The following is a 20,503-nucleotide window of genomic DNA, read 5'->3' as shown; positions in this document are numbered from 1 at the left end:
AGAAGGGGTGCTTCTCCCATCGTAGATGACAAGGTTGGAAGATCATCACACGCATACACACACGAAATGGTGACCATAAATCATGACGAGGGTGATAATCTGGTTCACAGAGTGTTCGAGGATCGGACAGGAAGAGGCTGACAGACTGGGGGACTGGAGCGAAGACTGCACTGAGGAGAATTCTTAAGCCTTTCAGAATTGGTTTTCTTGGTGAACAAGGTATTTTTGGAAAACACACATTCAGTGTGGCTGGAACGCAGGGTCCACAGAGGTGGGGAAACAGTCAGAGTTGTTGTCTTGCAAAACACTTCATGAGCTATGCTAAGGGCTTGGGACTTTGGAACAATGACAAGGTCCAGCGGAATTGTGAAGAGAAGAGCAACAACCTTTCCGTTTATAGACATCATTGCAAGCATGACAAAGACTGCATATGGGCAGGGCAGAAGGAATCTGAATCCAAAGGCTCCGGTTAGGCATGCGGATTAGTATTTTGGGCAAGAGATGATAAGCCAGTGTTAGGATGAAGAGCCCACATTGCCAAGAAATATTTAGAAGGAGAAATGCTAGTTTGGGTAATCAAATGGATGCTGGTTCTGACCGAGTGGGAGTGACTATGAGGCTTCTGGCGTGGACGGGAAACAGGCAGAAAACTGGGCTTGGAAAATATGAACAAACACATTCTTTTCCAGTGCTGGTCTGGAAAAGTCAGGGTACCTGGTGTTTTGCAAAAAAGATGCCTTCATGTATTAAGTAAGATCTGTTTATTTAGCTGGGGTCAGATGCCTCACCAAGAAGCTCTGGACTGGATACTGGGGCAGGTGGGGCGAACATATGGACTAGAATGTAACCAAGGCACCCACCCCTGACGGGCTGCCTTAGATGCAATGCCACAGCTTCGGTCTGACTGACCCGGGGCGATCTGTAGCTCAACCTCTCTTTGTAGAATATCAACTGATTGATATTCTACAAAAATTTTTAACTTCAGATTTTCTTCACCTCAAAAACTCTGCTGTCCCTCATCATCGAATACAGACACACACACACACCCCCTCAGGAAATAGCATTCCTATGCCAATGGTGCCCACATCGGTACCTACAGACTTGCTTTCTTCTTCAAGCTCTTGGCAACAAAAAGCTCAGACAAACCCTGGGTGTCATCTCTGATTTTCTCTTTCCCTCATTTCCTTCTGTAAGCAATAAGCTGTTGACTCTGCCTTCAAAACATAACCTAACTTGATCTCTCTCTGCCCCCACTGATACCACTCCAAACCACCGTCATTTCTCCTCAACCACTCACTGCCTCAGCTTCCTTTCCTCATTCCCCTGCTTCTACTCTTGGAATTCTTTCTCCACAGAGCAGCCAGAGTGGGTCTTGAAAAGAGGGATCTGATCATTTCGTTAACTCCCATGGCTCAGACTGACTGGATATTGTGTGCTTCTGTCCTGGCCAACGTCTCTGAGCTTATCTTAGACCCACCCCTCACTCACTTTTTTATGTCCCTTGAATGTTCCAAATTCGATCCCACCCCGGGGCCTTTGTTTCTAGCACCTGGAATAATTTCCCCCAGATCCTTATGCAGCTGGCTCCTTCTCACCCAGCAACCAGCTTCCTTGTCACCGCCTCTCAAAGGCTTCTTTCAGACCAAGCCCTTGAATGGCATTCCAGTCATCTCCACGCATATCCCTGTTGCATTTTCAGCAGCGTCCTCATCACTACCAGACACCTGCTGGTTGTCCATCTCCCTCTGCTACATGCTAAGCTCCAGGAAGACAGAGGCCCTGCATTGTCTTTTCAAATACAACATCCCCAGAGTGGAGGCAAGTGGTTGCCGTAATTTTATGGAAGGAAGGAACAAACAAATGAATGAAAATATTCTGGCAAAATGACACTACTGAATCAAAAAAAAAAAATTTCTGGCAATTTCAGAAACGTCCAGGTATATAAAAGTGATACGGAAAGTAAATGCTTAAATTGCAGCTTAAAAGTGAATACAGGCTAAGAGAAAGGCACAGACAGCAAGGCCCACCAGGGAGCTAAGCAGGGAACAGACTCCGTTAACGTGTGCTAAGGCGGCAAGAGGATTTAAAATAAACAGGGAACACGCTGTTTGCTATCCTCATTTTCTAAAAGGTATTGCCAATATGTTCGGGTATTTTCTGGAAGCCCTTTTCCCCCTGAACACCATCATCACAATCATCAACCACGTTCAATCAAGTTTCCCATTCAGGAGAAGAGAGAGGAGCGGACATGGAAATTCACACACATATTCTCTTCCTATTTTTGCACCTTCCGCGGTCAGGTTCTGTGTTTCTTCAGTACTGCAGGAGGCACTCGTTCACACAGCTCACGCTGTGCGTAGTGCCCCCTGGGGTTGTGCACTAGGCGGTCCTGAAAAGAGGGAATCGCAAGCCCAGTGTGGCGGCACATTCCGGCTGTCGAGGCTTCTTTAGGAGGGAAGCTTTTCTATTAAACATGTCCTCATGGCATAATTTTTTTTAAATGTCAGGGCTATGTACAGTCAGTTCCTAAGAACCAAAATGAAAATGAGCCAAACTGCCTATTACTGAGACTGGTGCGGTGCTGGATTAGGTTTTAGCTTGACTTGGGAAGTTTCTGGCTCTCTTCTTCTGGAGGATGTCCCCAAAACTTTCTGCTCTCATCTCAAAGGTTCCTCTCCTCACTGCACTTTCCTGACAGACCGGAGAGCCTCAGCCACACGAGTCAGTGAGAAGGTAGCCTTCCAGGAACTCCTGGTGTAACACTGGAGATAGTGTGCATTATGGGGGAAACACATTCTCTGTGAGGCTGGGTAATAATGACTCCTTCAAATAACTGAGATTGTATTGTATAGGAGGAAGATTTCTGATGACCTCACATATGATTTTATGACAGAAAACAAGGTTAACATCTGCCGAAGGAGAAAAATCTGCTAGGGTCAGCAATACTTCATAGGAAACATTGGTGCTCTACCAAGAAGGAAGGGGACAGAAGAGTCTAGTCTAGAGACTGAACCCACTGGCAGCATTTCGGTTTTATACTATTACATGAATACCTACTCTCCAGATGCTTCTCCCAGTTTTCAGTGGTCTCAGAATCTACCAACTTCTACCTCTAGGTGGCAGCAATCTCCTTCTGTTCTCAACAGGGTCGCCTTTGGCCTTTGTTTCCTAGCCTCCAACTCCTAATTCCACACTTCCTTCGCTTTCCCAAATAAATCCTTAGCAGCCTGTAAACTTTGGGGAAGATTACTGTAAGCTACTTTCACTGTAAGAAATCAGTCTGTTCTTGCAGCTAAGCTACAGCGTTCTTCAAAGAGTACAAAATAATTCAGGTCGCAGGTGAAAAATAATAAAAAGCTATTTTCTTTCACCATCCCTATCAACAGCAAACTCTAAGGAAAGCCATGTTTTTTTCTTTAGAGTCTTTTGAGGAAAAAAGGCCAAGAACAGAGGAATGAGAAAATTGATGGAATTGGAGATATTTCAATTTTACAATAATGTTAATTTAATTTTATGGGTGATTTTAAATCACTGTTTTTCAAAAGGATGTAATTTGACATGTCCCTTTACGAAGGCAGTCCAAACATACTGCAGGATGAGGAGAAAAGATTTAATGACCATACAAAACTGGTGACATACAGAGAGCTACCCCTCTGTTTATTTGGCCTTCACAGAAACTGGAGTAAACTGGTTCCATCTATATCCTACAAAGCTATGACTTCTGCTGAGGCGTAACATGTGCTCTTTCTGGAGCACATATTTACCTCACGTACTGAACCACAGGCCTACCCACAGATACTCACCTGTTCCGGGTTCTAAACTGTTAGGTTAAGAAGGACTCAAGAGAGCTGAAGTCAACTATAGCTTCATCTGAAGCTGTAACAAATGCTGGGTGTGTCAGAGAACCAACCTTTTAGGAGGAAGTAAAGATTCCTTTTATGAAAAGCTGACATATGGTTGTGGGCTAATATCTAGAACTTAGGAAATACTTTCATTCAAGGTGATACTAAGAAGAGTATTGTCTCTTTTGCACTCTTCCCAAGACCTAATTTGAATAGTTTGGGTCAGACACCATTTATTCATTCGTTTAATAGAAATACTGAAATGTGAGAAGCATAGACTAATTTAGTATAAATGACAAATTTATACCAGAACCCAAGCTTGTTGGCTCAAGCTTTTGTTGTTTCATAGGAGGTTCCTCTGCTCTATTTTATGTATCTTATCACAATAACTATGTGTATTCGGTTTTAAAGGCCACATCTTTAAATATGTGATTCAAAGTAGGATTTCTGATTACTTTTCAGCCTTTTGGCTAAGATCAAGTGCAAAGTAGGATTTCTGAGGAAATGGATGTTTTGTTTCCCTTAAAAGTTCTAAGGGAAAATGGAGATTATTTTGTTTTGTTTTAGAGATTTTCTTTATTTTTTTAAAGAGAGAGAATGAGTGCGCATGTGTGTGTGTGTACAAGTTGGGGGGAGGGGCAGCAGAAGCAGCAGACTCCCCACTGAGCAGGGAGCTCCATGTGGAACTTGATCCTTGGGCTCTGGGATCATGATCTCACCCAAAGGCAGACGCTTGACCGACTGAGCCACCCAGGCGCCCTGGAGTCTTATTTTGACTAAACATTGTTCTTATGATTTGGCCACTCAGTAATCGCAAAGAAGACCTGAGACAAGCCAATTATTTTAGTGACTAATTGCAGATTATCTTCATCCAAACTATAAGAAAAGCTAAGTTCCAAGTAATGACATTAAAGTTCATGAACTACCTTTTCATGGCAGTTCAGAATCGTAGGCTGAGTCTGTACTGCTAGTTGATGAAGCAGGGTCTCCCCGTGACTGTCTAGGACCAGCCCCGCCTCCTCCTTTGGGAAACTCCTCATTACATGTGGTCTTAATGGGACTGTAGACCAAGGCACCTTCCTACCTCACAGCCTGGGCACCTGGGCCAGGCTAGGGCCCATCAGGCAGAGTCTGAAGGGCTCTATTATGGTTTTGAGAGGTGATGCCAAGGAGCTAGAGCTGAGTCGCTGGAGGCCTGCACCTGCTTTATCCGATCCCGCTCCGGGACCCTGGGTGCTGTCCTGCTTCCCACGCTTCCTGTGTCCCAGTTCCACTGTCTTCCCTTTGACTTCGTAACCCACCTCCTGTCCTTTTCTACAAATTTACCTTTTGCTCAAGCTGGCCAGACTCAGTCACTTTCCATTACTTCTGACAAAGAAACTTGCCTGAAAAAGGAGACTAAACTGAGTGAAAATTCAAACAGGGACAATGGCTACAAGTAGAGAGTGGGTCTCAGCAGGGTCTGCAGCCCTCCAGCTACTTATTACTTTTTTTTATTAAGATATTCCTTCCTTCCTTCCTTCCTTTTCCCTTTCTTCCTCCCTCCCTTCCTTTATTAAGAGTGCATGAGTTGGGGGGTGGGGTGGAGAGGGAGAGAATCCCAAGCAGACACCCTGCTGAGCATGGAGGCCGTTGGTGGGGCTCGATCTCATGACCCTGAAATTGTGACCTGTGACCTGAATTGTGAAATCAAGAGGTGCTGAAATCAAGACTCCCACACTTAATGGACTGAGCCACCCAGGAACCACCCCAACCCCTCCCCAATGACTTCTTAACAATAGGCTTCATGGAGTACATGTGACTCAAACCGGTAGACAGTTTTTGGATAAAGATATCACATACTATCTTATTGCCCTTTTAAAACAGATTAGAGGAAATATATTAATTATGAGGATACTGAGCCTACCTTAGGTAACCTAGTGCTGTACTAAGAAACATAATAAATAGCTAATTTTAAGGAAATTACTAGGAAATGTTATGAAAATCTAGTGGTCAGCTGAGAAAAATCATAGTAAGGTGAGAATATATCGAAACTGTCAGTTCACTGTCCACATACAGACAGAGAAGTCTCCATGACTAGAAAGATGACATTGCAAACATGACTGATAAATGAAGATCAAGATAGTACTGACACATCCAGCATTCTCCCAGGGAAGTCCCCTTCAGATTTATTATCCTGAGCAGTATTCCCAACTTATTCAAGAATACATTACGATTTTTGATTGGGTCCCCATATTAGTCATTACATCTTTCAAATATGTATTTAGAAGACAACCATGATTAGCCTATTTTTCATTCCAAATATATTCACTGAAAAGTACTATGAAAGACTAAAAGAGAACGTGGCTCTTCTAGATGGCTTGTACTGGTACTTTCAGAGACACATATTTTTTTCATACAAGGAAACAGTTTCACTCGTGTTATTCATTAATGACTTCTACACATCCTTGTTCGTCAAGTGTCCTAACAATACAACAATTACTTTCAAGTTCTACATCTGAACAGGTTTAACTAGGAGGGGAACGTGATAGAGTAATGTACACTGCACAATTTAAACCTCTATAAAAAGCTATGGTTTAAGTAGCTTCCCCCAACAGAACTCATGATTCCAGACTGTGTAATTTTAAATATTTGTAACCAACCTAAAAAAAAAATAACAATTACGTGAAAAATGTTATAAAGCCCTGGATTACAAACAACTCATTTTCTTATTTCTCTTTTGCTTACTTTGGATTTAGTTTGCTCTTCTTTTTCTGGTTTCCTAACAAGGAACCTTATTGAGTTCCTAACATGGATTACTTACTGGAGATCTTTCTTATTTGCTAATAAATATATTTGATACTATAAGTCTCCTTCTAAGCACTTCTCTTGATGCATTTCACAAATTTTGTTAAGTTGTGTTCACATTGTCATTGATGTCCGAATTTCTCTTCAACTTTCTTCTGTGAGCCTGTGTGCTATCTCCAAGTGTGTTGTTCAGTCTCCATGAATTTTTGGATTTTCAAAAGAAGTCCTTCTGAATACTAAACTAATATTTCTCGGTCATGCTAAAATTAGTTAATAAGGCGTACCTGCCTGGCTCAGTTGGTAGAGCATGTGACTCATGATTTTGGAGTTGTGAGTTCAAGTGCCACACTAGGGGGTAGAGATTACTTAAATTAAAAAAAAAAAAAATCTTTAAAAAAATTAAAAATAAAATTAGTTAATAAAACAGAAATGTTTTATTTCATAATAGCACCACACCTCACTACAGTGGGGGAAAGATCCCAGGAATCAACAAAGAATAGATGACACACACTGTTCTTCTGTAGGGTTTTCAGAAAGACACGAATGTGCTTCTGTGTCACATGTTGGTAAAAACAAAACACTCCTGGGTGCCTGGATGGCTCAGAGGGTTAAGCCTCTGCCCGGTTGTGGTCCCAGACTCCTGGGATCAGTCCCCACATCCGGCTCTCTGCTCAGCAGGGAGTCTGCTTCTCCCTCTCTCTCTGCCTGATGCTCTGCCTGCTTGTGCTCTCTTTCTGTCAAATAAATAAAATATTTAGGAAAAAAACAAAAACAAAAGCAAAAACAAAACATTCTTGGACTTTTAATAGAAAAATGTCTCCTAAGTGGTGACCTTTATGACTCAGCATGATTTATAGACCTAATTCTTCTACAATTAAGGAAATAATTGCAGAAAATAACTTTCTTTAAACCACCTCTGCCCCAATCATCTCTATTGTGACAGAAGCAATACTAGAGACAAAAATCAGCTGATACAGGAATGTGAAACACTTTCATCATGAGGTTTCTTGCTGCTATTTTGGGTAATGGAGAATTCAAGAAAATGAGACCAAAAGTCTTTAATAAGGTCAATGGGAAAGATGGCATACAAGTTTCAAGTGCATATAACTGTCACCAAGCTATGAGGAGGTGGTGGAAGTAATTAAAGAATTTCATAGCTGAAACTGGATTATAACATACCAAAAGATGTGAATTTGGAGGGAATTAAAATGTAGCAACACCCTACAGGCACTTCTTCTCATTGTAATTCAGTATGAATACAGAGAACTTGCAAACTGGTTCACGATTACATGAACTACGGCCCACTTTCCGAATCTGTTCTCAAACACCGGAGAGAGCGTGCCACCAAACGAAATCCAAAGGTACCTGCGGTTACTTATTTGCCAAGAAGTATGGATTAAAAAAACTCACAAGGTCAGGCAGGCCCCTCTGGGAACTAAAATTTACACATATTAATGTCCATACCTATTATCGTAATTTTTGCCCTGTAAGTCAAGCAGCAAAGCGGTGGAATGCTCTGGTAATTAAAATAATATAATCAATATTATCTATAAATAATGAGCATGCAAGGATCCCTAAGATGCTGAGGAAGCTCTCTGGGAAGGAGTAACTGCCGAATGGCGGAGTTGGCAGCAAGGTCCTCCGTCGGGCCTCTCCTCAGTCTCCCTTCGCTCCCGCAGTCATACTAGTGTTGTGGGAATTTCCCAGACAGAAGCCTTCTGCTTAACTGGTAATGAATTAAGTGCCTTCCTCACTTAATCACTGGCGTTTCTCTTGCTCCACCCATTGGTAGCACCTGCTGCCCACAGAAAGACACCGGGACAGGACTGCAGAGCCCCGGGTATATGCCCACGTCTGCCATTGTCACCGTGCTGTCTTGGGGCCTCCAATTCCACACGTGGAAAGTGAGACGCTGAACTAAACCTGATGATGCTTACATCTCCCTCAGCTCTGAAATGTCTTCCTACATTTGGAAATGCTCTATCCCTCCCTAAAGGACCAGTTCTGCCTCGGCTTTTGGAGAGGTTTCGGATCCCGACAACTTCGGGGCTTTCCTCCATTAAGGCAAAAGGTTTAAACAAGAAGTGTTCTTATTTTTATGACAAAGATATAGTTATACCCGGAGAAAGATTCTGTGAAAATCACAGCTAACACTGGCAACCGTGTGCATTTAAATATCTGCGTTCACCGTAGCACTCTATAGCCGACAATAAAACATCACAGTGCAAGAAGGTTCCTCCTGCTTGCCACAAAAATTCGTGACACAGAACTTTGTCATGTCCAAATGCGAAATGTGATTCACATTCGGAATGTGTCATAATTTGCGCAGTCACACTATTAAAACTGGAGCTTCCTGATGTATACAGCTACATAACATCTCGGGCATGTTGGTAAGAAATAAACTGTAACTGAGACGGGTGGCGGCAGCATCCAACTGGTTGGGACAGATTACATCTATCTGACTGCTGATGATTCCTGTTAATAATACTGTATTTTCTATGTCATCATATAAACAGCCCATAAAATCTCTATTACGTCATGTCTTCTACCACTCTTATGTAAGAGCCCTAGATGGATGTTTGGGGCCTAGCATAACCATCATGATGACGATCACTCAAAAACGATAGCTACCCACCTCCTCCAAATCTTCGGGAATGGAGCAGGGGAGGGGGTGAAGCAGAGAGGAGAGAAGCAAGGGAGAAAAGCTAAAACTGAGCATCTACTGAGGTGTAGGTCTTCGGAATACTCTCACTGATCCTGGAAATTTCTGGAGCCTGAAATCGACTTCAGTTCAGAGATATTTCCCACCTGCGCATACACACTACACACAGTTTCCAGATCTCTACTACATGTTTGGGCATAAAACAACCAAAAGATGACAGTGGAAACAAGCCATTCTCTGTGGGATTGATATCGGAATATAACAGCTTCACGCAGAAAGATCTGTGAAGAACAAAAGTCGATCTGCACATTCAATTCTAATAAAACTTGCCCCATTTCCCCTTAATGGAGCAAACCAGCACCCCCCCCCCACTGGCATTATTACATGCAAGAAAGAATGGTAAATGCTCTAAAAAAGGTTCTGATAGTTATCAGGATAAAGGAAGGTATGATTACCTCTGCTTAGGGTCAGTGGTGAAGGGAAGAGACAGATGTGCCCGTGAAAGAGAGAATGGAATTCACATGCTGAGCCTCTAAGGCTTCATCAATCCTCAAATCGACAAATATTACTCTAGTGGGGTGGCAGGAGGGAAGAGCCATTCTGAGGGACAGAGTTTATGTCCGGTTGGATTGCTACCTTTGATTAACTGACTATTAAATGAGTTGTACAATGATCTCGTGTTCTTTACTGGGGGGGCTAACGTATCCACCATGAAGTTCTTTTTTTTTGTTTGTTTTAAAGATTTAATTTATTTATTTGATAGACGGAGATCACAAGTAGGCAGAGAGGAAGGCAGAGAGAGAGGAGGAAACAGGCTCCCTGCTGAGCAGAGAGCCCAACGTGGGGCTCGATCCCAGGACTCTGGGATCATGACCTGAGCCGAAGGCAGAGACTTTAATCCACTGAGCCACCCAGGCGCCCCAACACCATGAAGTTCTTATTGACATTCTTTAATCCCTGGAAGTCAGCAGAGAGTTACAGCAAACCTGCCTCCATCCGAACGTCTGTCCCTCACATCCTGGCGCTTTCACCTCATCCGTCCCTGGATAGGGATATTCGTTACCAGATTTTCTTTCCATTCAAGCAGGTGTGTTTGCCTTGAACAGACATTCTTTTCTACACGTCACTTCAGTTCTAGAGAGAAGAGATGCTGCCACAGGAAGGAGGCCAGTGGCTGTGCCTTCCATATTAACATCATGCAGAGGAAAACACTACTTAAAATTTTAAACCACCTTTACTCAATAATAAACACTGGTTTCATAGATCAACCTCAGACCCTGACATTTACAACCTACCAATTGTCATGCGCTTCCTATGCATAACTTATAATTTCAAAGCTTTTTATGTTTTAGTGAAGCTTAATTGCTCTTGTGATGAACGGTATTTTTTAACTGATTGGAGCATTTGCGAACCCAACTTTACAACACACAGACGGTGTCTGTAGATCTAACTCAAGCCAGGGCCACGCCGGTGTTGAATTTACCTTGTAATTCTATAAATTACCCCAAACTTCTCTTTGGGGAAGATCAACAGTCACTTCCCCTTTATCTCTATTGCTAGCATGAGTATTTAAAGTTTCCGAATTTCCAGAGCCAATCTTTCACAAAGAAATAGCAAGTGTTTATCACTTAACTGGATGTAGATGCTGGGTGAGTCACTGGCTTCCTCCTAGCCAGCTGATTTCTTTCCATGTACCCACCTCATAGCATTTACTTCAAGAAATTTCGAGATGGTACATAGAATAGGAATCTTAACTAATTCATGACCAAATAAAGCACGTATTTTAAATACATATATGTTCCTACTAGACTTAATTTAGAAATGTCACCGGTCCTTGTATATGAGTTTCAATAGATAATGGAAACAGTAACTCAATGCTCTGCTTTTCCTACTAATTCTGGGTCTTTGCTCAGAAAGCTTCTCTGGGACAGATTTTCTTAAAGTTCTTTTCCTTTATACTTGTTCTCTTTCGCACTATCTACTCTCAAACTGGTCTTAAATAAAACTGGTAACATTTCCCTCTGATATAAGTATACCTTCTTAGTGCCTTACCCACATTTTATTACCTATTATATGTTGTTTATATGATATGATACTGTGTGTTACATACGCATAACGTGGTATCTCTCTCTCTCTTTCTCACACATGCACACCCCTCCCTCACCTACAAGAGAGTGAGCCTCTTGAGGGCAGAAACCATGTTTTAATTTATCTTTCTAATCTAGTGCTTTTCACAGTGCCAGAGACTGTAGATAAATGTTGCTGAATAAATAAAAATTGAACTTTCTCAAGACTAAAAAACAAAAATCCTTTTTGTATTTTATGGATACTTCTCCGGAGATAAAAGTGGTTTAAACTTACTAACCAAATAACGTGCTATGCATTAGGTAGGAACAAGCTACCATTACTCCAATACTTCAGGAAGGAAGAGTGAAGGAAAAGATATTTGTTATTTATTCAGGGATCCACACTGGCCACTGAGAAGTGGGTTGTTAGAAGGTGGATATGCTAACTGGCAACGTCGTACTCTGTTCATTAGCTGTCGTCGCTCACTTGAGCATCATACATATTCTCTGTATGTTCTGAAGTTTCTTCGGTACAGTATGCCTTGTACTGAGAAAGAATATCAATCGGTGCAGTCAAGAAAGGAGTTGCTTCTCCCTTTCCTTTTGTGTGATGGGCGTCAGCATTATTCTCTTAGCTTTTCAGGTGTGACAGGGGACAATATGTTTTAGTGACTGTGAGAAACCATGAAGGATGCCACTGCTTTTAGACAGTGTAGGAGCAAATGGCTATATTCTCTGTGCTCCATTTCCCCCTCTGTGAAAAAGGAAAGCATAATATTTAACAACATCACCAAGCTATTGTGAGGGTTAATTAGATTTAATGGGGGAAGGGAAGTGAGCTGATTACGCCCTATTCAAATTCAAAGAGTCATTATTTTGTGTCTAAAAATAATCCTGATTTAGGAATAAAATTAATTTGGAAGCTCAATCTTTGGTAATCATCTTCCCACACTTAAAAAAGAAAAAGCCATAGTTTTTAATCAAAAACCCATTCTAAGCACAATCCAATGAAGTACAAAGGGAGATCTGTGAATTTCCATTCACTTTCCAAGGAATGCAGTGCACGGTTCACGTTTTTCTTTTTCTTTTCTTTCCTTTTTCTTTTCCTTTTTTTTTTTTTTTGAAGATATGTGTGGAAAGGTTAATTTTTTGGCATGGAATAATATAAACAAATAAGGTACGTTACTTTTTTTGTTTGCTTCACGCAAACATTTGTGAAACAGTTCAAACCACTTCTTCAAAGAATGAGTTGTCCATGTTTTTGTGACTGTAATAATTTTTCACGTCATTTTTGGTAAATTCCATTTATTTACTTATTTATTTTCAAGAACCAGTCAGTCAAGTATCTTTGACCCATGTCCCAATCCCTGGACCTCATGAATGTTACCTTCCATGGCAAAGTGGACTTTGCAGATATGATTAAGGATCTTGAGATAGGGAGATCATTCAGGCTAACTAATGGTGGGCCTGAGATGCGATCCCAAGTGTCCTGGTAAGAGGAAGAGGCAGAAAGAGATCTGACTACAAAGGAAGGAGACAATGTGGTGATATCAGAAGCAGAGGGAGACAGGCATGTGATGTGGGGCCATAAGCCAAGGACTGAGAACGGCCCCTGTAAGACAGAAAATGCCAAGAATGGATTCTCCCCTTGAACCTTCAAAAGGAATCAACCAGCCGACACCTTGAATAAGCCCCAATAAGACATTTTTTGGATTCTGACCTCCAAAACTTTAAAAGAATAAATGTGTGTTGTTTTAAGCCAAAAGAAAAAAGAAAGAAAGAGAGAAAGAAGAAAGGAAAACAAAGGGTCTTCATATGCCCTAACTTAAGAAAGAAAGAAAGAAAGAAAACAAAGAGAGACAGACAGAGAAAGAGATAAGGAAAGAAGGAAAATTCCTAGATATTTGCGGCTAAGATAAGAAAAAAATCATCTAAATCATAATCATCAAAATTTATAATAGATCAATTTACTACAAAAATCTTTACAAGAAGTGGAAGTTGGCATCTGAGAAAAATTTCTGTTGTTGCCTAAATCTCACTAAAAACTTATAAAAGCTTCAAAAAAAAGAAAGAAAGAAAGAAAGAAAGAAACATTCTTTAAAAATAATGGAACAGTGAATAATCCTGGAAAATATGTCATATCTGTTAGGGGAAAAATGTTGCCTCAGTTTTTGGTGAGTGAAGGTCTTTGGCTGAGAAGGAACTTTATGGCTTCCATTTAGAAGTTTCCAAAGGAAAGGGAGACTATGTAATTTGGTTAGTTGAAGAGTACTCTCTACAGAGAAGCAGAAATAATTCTCTCTTGTTTTAACACTACCCAATTAAAATTTCCCGTAAGACTTAACAAATTTTTATAACTTAGACGGTATACTCACCAAGCAAACTTCTGATTATTCATTCGATTTCCCCGGACCCTTGATACTGGGGACGGATGTACCCTATAGGTAGATGAGAATAATCCGGTCATTAAAAAAAGCACATTCCCGATTACAAATGAACAAATTAAAAAACAGAGAAAAAAGAGCTTGTTTATAAACGATCTCTTGTAGGTATGCTTAATATAGAAAGCCCCAGAACCTAATCACTTCTTAGTAAATGAAGACAGTTAAATTCCTATGCATGTAAACCTGCAGTCTCTCTCCTTTTGTACCACATTTATTATTTATTTATTTAAAGATTTTATTTATTTGACAGAGAGAGACAGAGAGCGTGAGAGAACACAGACAAGGGGAGTAGGAGAGGGAGAAGCAGGCTTCCCGAGGAGCAGGGAGCCTGATGCAGGGCTCTGTCCCAAGACCCTGGGACCATAACATGAGCAGAAGGCAGAGGCTTAAGGACCAAGCCACCCAGGCATCCTCCTTTTGTACCACTTTTAACGTAATAATGGCTTGTCATAATGTTCACTGTGAAGAGCCCCAAGAGCCCCACCCCCAGTTTTAATCAAATGACAGATTCACTCAGTCCAACACAAAGTTCCTGCCTAGCTAATCCTTGCAAGGTGCAGAAATAGGTAAAAGTCATGTAAGGTGAGGTGTTTGCCTAGGACGAGGGTGAGCCCCTTCTACCGCCCCTTCCCACCAGGGATACAAAGAGACAGCAAGCAAACCCTCCCTGAGTCAACGGCTGGATTACAAACCCAAAAAAGTGAGCTAAAGAAAAGAGCTCAGGATATGCTACCCCAGAATATGATACTTGGGCCTCAGGATTATTTTGAGTTGCAAACAAGTAAGAAACAGCAGGCAAAGGAGGAGTTCTCGACTTTCCCTTTATAGGCCAGAAAACCAGGACATGAACTTCCCGTTTGTAAAGCAAAGTTTCCTTTGTAAAGGTGCCCCCCCCACACTTCCAAAACCAGGAAGAACACAACATACAACCATACAACTCTTTACTCGGACGTAGTACTGAAATGAGACTACGTAATAACACTTATCTACCATTAGACTCCCCTGTTTCCTGGTCACCTTCCTACAATTCACCCCCTCTAGAAGCTCAAACCCCCCTTTTGACTATTCACTTTTCCATAATTTACCCCCTTTGTTAAAATGGTATATAAGAACCACACTTTAACCACCCCTTCCAGTTACTCATCACTGAGCAGGCCTGCAAGTCTGTATATTGCATGTGTAATAAAGGGGTTTTTCTTCCCCCTCTTGCTAATCTGTCTTTTGCTGTTTGTTTATTTATTTATTTAGTCTTTTGTCAGTTTAATTTGCAGGCCCCCAGGCACAGAACCTGAGAAGATAAAAGAAAGGTTTTTTTTTTTTTTTTTAGTTTGTTTGGTTTTTCCTCTGCAGCAGGAACTTCATCCAAATGTCCAGGAACAGAATCGGAGACTGGGGGAGGAAGGAGGGTAAACAGTTATTTCTAGCAGAAAAGCTTTCTAGATGTGATGCTCTGCTGCTGGGCTTCGAGGAAGGCAGTCAATTCAAGAGGTTAGCTAAATAGCGGAGAAGTAAAAATTACATTGTCTTACAAGTTTCCGGGGTTAGAATCATCCATCAGAATAGTTTATATTTCCAAGCACCGCTGATATTTTCCAATCAGGAGCTAGCCGCTGAACCTCAACCTCTTTGTGGGTCACTAACTGGCAAGACAATAGGCCCTACTTCCTGCTTCCTTGTGGCCAACTTCCTGCTTTGCTCTACCTTTACTGTAATTTGTGAGATCTAGGCAGTCTTTGGGCTTGTGGTATCCTTATGTCCCAAACACTTCTCTCATGTACAGGAGAGAAAAGAGTCTTTGAGCCTTGTCAGAACCAACAGCTCCAACATTCACTAGAACCCGGTCTTCCATAGTTATTGAGCAAGTAAAAATCATTTAAAAAACAGATAATACCATTCCAGCTCTGCAGAAGGGCTAAATGCAAACTTTCTGTAAATCCAGAGCCAGACTGCACTTTGCACTGGGAAGGCTTATTTCTTCCAACATCCCTTATTAACATTCTTTTCCTCACAGCGCTTCTCAATGGCTGCTGCAGCTGAGCCGGTCGGCACAGATTTTCTGCTCCGCATGGGGGAGGGGATGTTAATTATGCAGAAAGATGGAGAGAGGCCAGACAGCCCCTCTGGTGAACTGTCTCATTCAAGCACGGCTCACTTCCTGCTGTTTTGCAGCTACAAGGATCACCTGTTGGTCTTGGCATCTGGCCAAACTGGGGCCTAGCGGAAATGACAGACTCAGCTAGAAATGAAAGCCAGCGCATATTCCGGCACCCTAAATTGGGGAGAGAGGGGAAAAAAAAAAACCATGCAATAGAAATGCAGAAGAATTATACAAAAGGTAGCAAGGCTCATTTTTTCTTCTCTTTCCTTATTTCTTTCAGTCTGTCTGCTTGAAATACAATCATCAAAATGGAATTATGAGCCAAAAAATATCTCCCCACTTAAATCTCTCTGACCCAAGGGACAATATAGGAAGTCCTCTGAACCTTCCCTACAGTCTCACTAGGGTATCAGAGTCCTACCACCTAAATAAAGTTCTAAGGAGTATTAGCCTGAACACTTACGGTTCTTTAATTCACTCCATATCCTTTCAGTGTTTGGGTCCTGTATTCCTTCCTCCTTACCCTTCGTAGTTCCATTCATCGAAATTCCACCAGGTGATGTTCGATAATGGAAGTATTCTCTTACTGATGCTTCTCGTTCCATATATCAGTGGAGAAAAATGGGGCTGTTGAACTTATAATTACAATATCCTTTAGGTATTTGTATCTTGTAACACAATTTCATTGATCCATAGATCAAATACTGTAAGTAGGCAATTCCTATAATGGTTTAACAGGCTACAAAGAATTCCACAACTGCGTGGATATGAACAAATAATTACAAGGTTTCCTAAATTAAAAGGGTAAAACAAGAAAGCTTTTTTTTTCCCTTCTGAAAGGGGGTAAATTGGATAACCTGGAGCATGCGTCATTCGATAAAGTAGACTATAAAGGTTTGCATTTCAGCTCCTCCCCCAATTTTATTTCTTCAAAAAGATATGCGGTGTTTTTGTGAGCTCGGGCTATGCTGGGGCACTTCTGGCCATTGCCTCCCTTCCTTCCACATATAGCAGCAGCCAGGCAGGTAGCAAAGTCAAAACCCCAGTAGGAGAAACCACCGCCTAATCTGCATGTCATGCATTATTCATGACCTCCTGATTCCTGCACCTGCATCTGGGCAGGAAGCTTACAGGGAGTGTTCATTATGCTTCTCTTAGCCTCACACAGGCTCGATTACTGCTAAGCCACTTTGTTCTGTAACTAAGGGTTTCAGGCCTTAGTACTAACCGCTGGATATGGAAAGAAAAAAAAAAAAATCACCACCCTAAAGAAAAGAGCAATTTGGGTTGTTGTGCAACACGCACTGAATCCCACAATGTGCTCTTATGAGACTGACAGTTAGTGTCCAATGGAAATGCTCACATTGGGTGACTTACGTTACGTGGAATAAAGGGAAGCCGTACCAGTAAGGCCACGTATACCAACTGTTCTGTTGACACGCGTTTCCTCATCTGAAGCACGCAGCATTTTTATAATTGTGCCCAGCACAGGGCTTAATTTAGCTTCCCTGCTAAGCATGTGAGACTTTTAAAATATCTTAATACAAAAATGGTTCTTCCTTCTTTGCATATAAGTCCAAAGAAATTGACTCTCAAATCTTATAATTTAATGACTGACATTTGTTGTCTATCAAGAGGATGCAATCGCCCAGTTCTTCCCAATGGTTTTATGAACCTTCCTGAATGGCTGGTGGCTGGAGGCAGGAGACAAAAGCCAATACTCAACACAAATTACTCATGACTAATGAACTGCTGGGGGAAGATGTCATCTGCTTTTTTAGTATCCCAACCACAGAAAAGCGAGGCCAACTTAAATCCAATCTTCTAGCCCCAAATGAAAATAGAATGATGTGGTTAAGGTACAGACTGTGGAACCAGCCTGCCTGGGACTGAATCTCAGCTCCACCATTTTCCAAGAGGGTCATGTCATCTTGGGGTGAGAGCTACCTAACCTCTCTGGGCTTCAGTTTTCTCTCCTGTATAAATGGAGATAGTAATGGTGGCCCATCTCCAAGGGCTGTGAGATTTAAATGACGTAACAGTTGCCAAGTGTTTAGAACAGTGCTTGGGACCCAAGAAGCAGTCAATACACGTTTGCTATTATCCCTAGCAGTGTTGATTGGACTGGAAAGCATGGGAAGATGAACCTGGAATATCCAGCTAATTCCAGAGGATTGAGACGACAAATGTGCTTTACAGACCTGCAGTCTTAACTACCATGTTTATATGACTTCACTAAAGGCAAAGAAGTAACAAAGAGAAATGAACACATACAGAGTAATAAGAACCGACTCCTGTGATTTCTACGATATGGCTTATTCTCTGACATCGAATTTTTCTGTTCTTTATTAGAAAATCTATCTTCTGTTTACTAAATTGCATGGTATTTCAGTTACATCCCGTTCGAGAACAAGTCAGTAATCTCGCCAGTACAAAATCACTACTTCAATGCTGTGTACCACACACCATACTAAGCACATCAGACACATTATCTTATTTTATCCTCATACCCTTATTGTTCATATTTCTTCAGAAAATAGGCTTACAAGAGTTAAGTAACTCGCCAGAGTGACACAGCTAGTGAACAGCAAAATTGGAACCTGAACACAGTTATGTCTGACTTGTCCTACTCCACATTATCATCCAATCCTGTGAACTCATACATATTCTCCCCACACAACCCTAAAGGATGCAATAAAGTGTATTAGCACCAGGGGCTTCAATGAGAGATCTTACATGTATTTAAGACCAACTGCATATCTTATAATTAAATAAATGCAAAGTGAATGTACTAGTTTTTTTTACCTAAAATCGGCACTGGATGAAACATGAAGCATCTGGGTACTCAAAAGAAATTCATAGTAACTACTGATCTCTCTTTAACTGCTTATTAAATTTCTTATTAGTGTTGCTATTTAAATATATCATGTACAACACATGTAGGGTTAGATGGTATAATTAATTCTAGCTACATCTACTTTTTTGTTTCCCTTTTTTTTTTTTTTTTTTTTTTTACAAGAACCAAGTTCAATCTAAACTTCAAAGATGAAACCATCTTTGTCATGGTCATCAATGGCCTCCACGTTTTCAAATCTAATGGTTAATTCTCAGTCCTCATCTTCTGAAACTCTCAGTAGCAACTGCCTTAACTAATCACCCTACTCATATCTTTAATTTAAACATTTATTGTGTACCTACTATTTATGCATTAACTCAAATATTAATGGGACATCTGTGGTGTCAGGCACCATTCTAGGTTCTTCAGTACTGTAAACTGTGTTGAATGAGGGAATATTACCTCTATACAAACATGATTCAACTTCAGGGTGCCTACAGCACAACCATGAGTTTGGACAATAAATGGTCATCATGGGTAACATGATAAATGGCCATGGGAGCAGATAAAAGGGGCATCTGAATTATTAAAGCTTTGGAGTAGACCCGGAAGTTTCCCTAGGACAACAGAGAGAGGCGCTGAAGGGTGGAAATGGCCAACAACAAAACTACAGATTGTTTTGGGTGACTGTAGTAAGGGATGTGGCAGGTCTGGAGGGTTAGGAGATTAGGTACTAACAGGGCCTTGAGCAGGGTAGATCTCATGTATTGTGCGAAGCAGTTAACTCAAAGAATTAAAGGACAGTGTCCAAAGGCTTTTAAAGTTAGAACGGACACCATCAGATTTGTGTACTAGAAAAGCTGTGTTGGTGGCAGGGTAGAAAATGGCTGAAGAGAATATCATTATGCGGGAAGAACCACTGGAGGCCTACAGTAAAAATGCTGTGAAAGTGGGAGCCAAGATGGCAGTAGTGGGCATGGTGGAGTGGGAATGGAGAAGGAGCAGGAGGAAGACAGATACGTAATAAGTTAGGTGTTATCCCCAGGATTTGGTGTAAATACATGTAAGATGTGGGGAGGCAAGGTGGAATAAGGAAGCAGTTTTAGCTAACACCCAGACCCGTGAACTGGGTGATCAGAGGAGCCAATATAAGGAATAAAGATCATGTATGGGGATTAAAAAAATAGAGTAAGCTCTGTCCATTGCTTATACAGGGCTGGGGTTCAGCAGAAAATTTTAAGAAGAGAGCTGGAGATGCGAGCATCCGTACCAGAAAAATGGTTAATGAGCCATGAATTTCATGGAGGCACAATGTAAATGAGAAAAGCAGCAGATTTAGGCCTGGACACCATGCAGGACTTCTTGCATGACTTTATTTTTACTATTTTTTTTTTTTTAATATTTATTTGTGAGACAGAGACAGCAAGCATGGGAAGGGGCAGAGGGAGAGGGAAAGGGAGGAGAGAAGCAGCTTCTGCTAAGCACGGAGCCTGATGCAGGCAGGGCTCCATCTCACAACTCTGAGATCATGACCTGAGCCAAAATCAGGAGTTGGACACTTAATCGACTAAGCCACCCAGGCGCCCCTTTCTTGCATGACTTTAAACCTCTTCCGGCTCATTCAGGGGACGCCAGAGATCTCCACTTATTGACTGGAAGTTGGGAGTTTCATGACTCAATTTAGGCTTGTAAGATCTTATAACCATTTTTAAGAGAGGTAAGACATGATCTGTTCTACCCTTCCCTTGATGTCAGAAAAGCCAAAAAT

At 41.4% G+C, this 20,503-nt stretch overlaps 1 protein-coding gene across 4 annotated transcripts in view; it reads right to left on the bottom strand.

Moving 5' to 3' along the window:
- The window catches only part of KLF12 (Kruppel like factor 12), a 435,792-nt gene that overhangs the window by 56,585 nt on the left and 358,704 nt on the right, over positions 1 to 20,503 (bottom strand). For all 4 annotated transcript variants that reach the window (XM_013047135.2, XM_045080634.1, XM_004775054.3 and 1 more), the window contains one exon: positions 13,733 to 13,795. In XM_013047135.2, the coding sequence (XP_012902589.1) occupies positions 13,733 to 13,795 (63 nt within the window). The remainder of the gene's footprint in view (positions 1 to 13,732; positions 13,796 to 20,503) is intronic.

Source organism: Mustela putorius, unplaced genomic scaffold (assembly GCF_011764305.1).
Source record: "Mustela putorius furo isolate JIRA1106 unplaced genomic scaffold, ASM1176430v1.1 tig00000480_pilon_pilon_pilon, whole genome shotgun sequence".
Classification (NCBI taxonomy): Eukaryota; Metazoa; Chordata; class Mammalia; order Carnivora; family Mustelidae; genus Mustela; species Mustela putorius.
The sequence above is the reverse complement of the archived record's forward strand: the minus strand, read 5'-3'. Positions and strand labels throughout refer to the sequence as shown.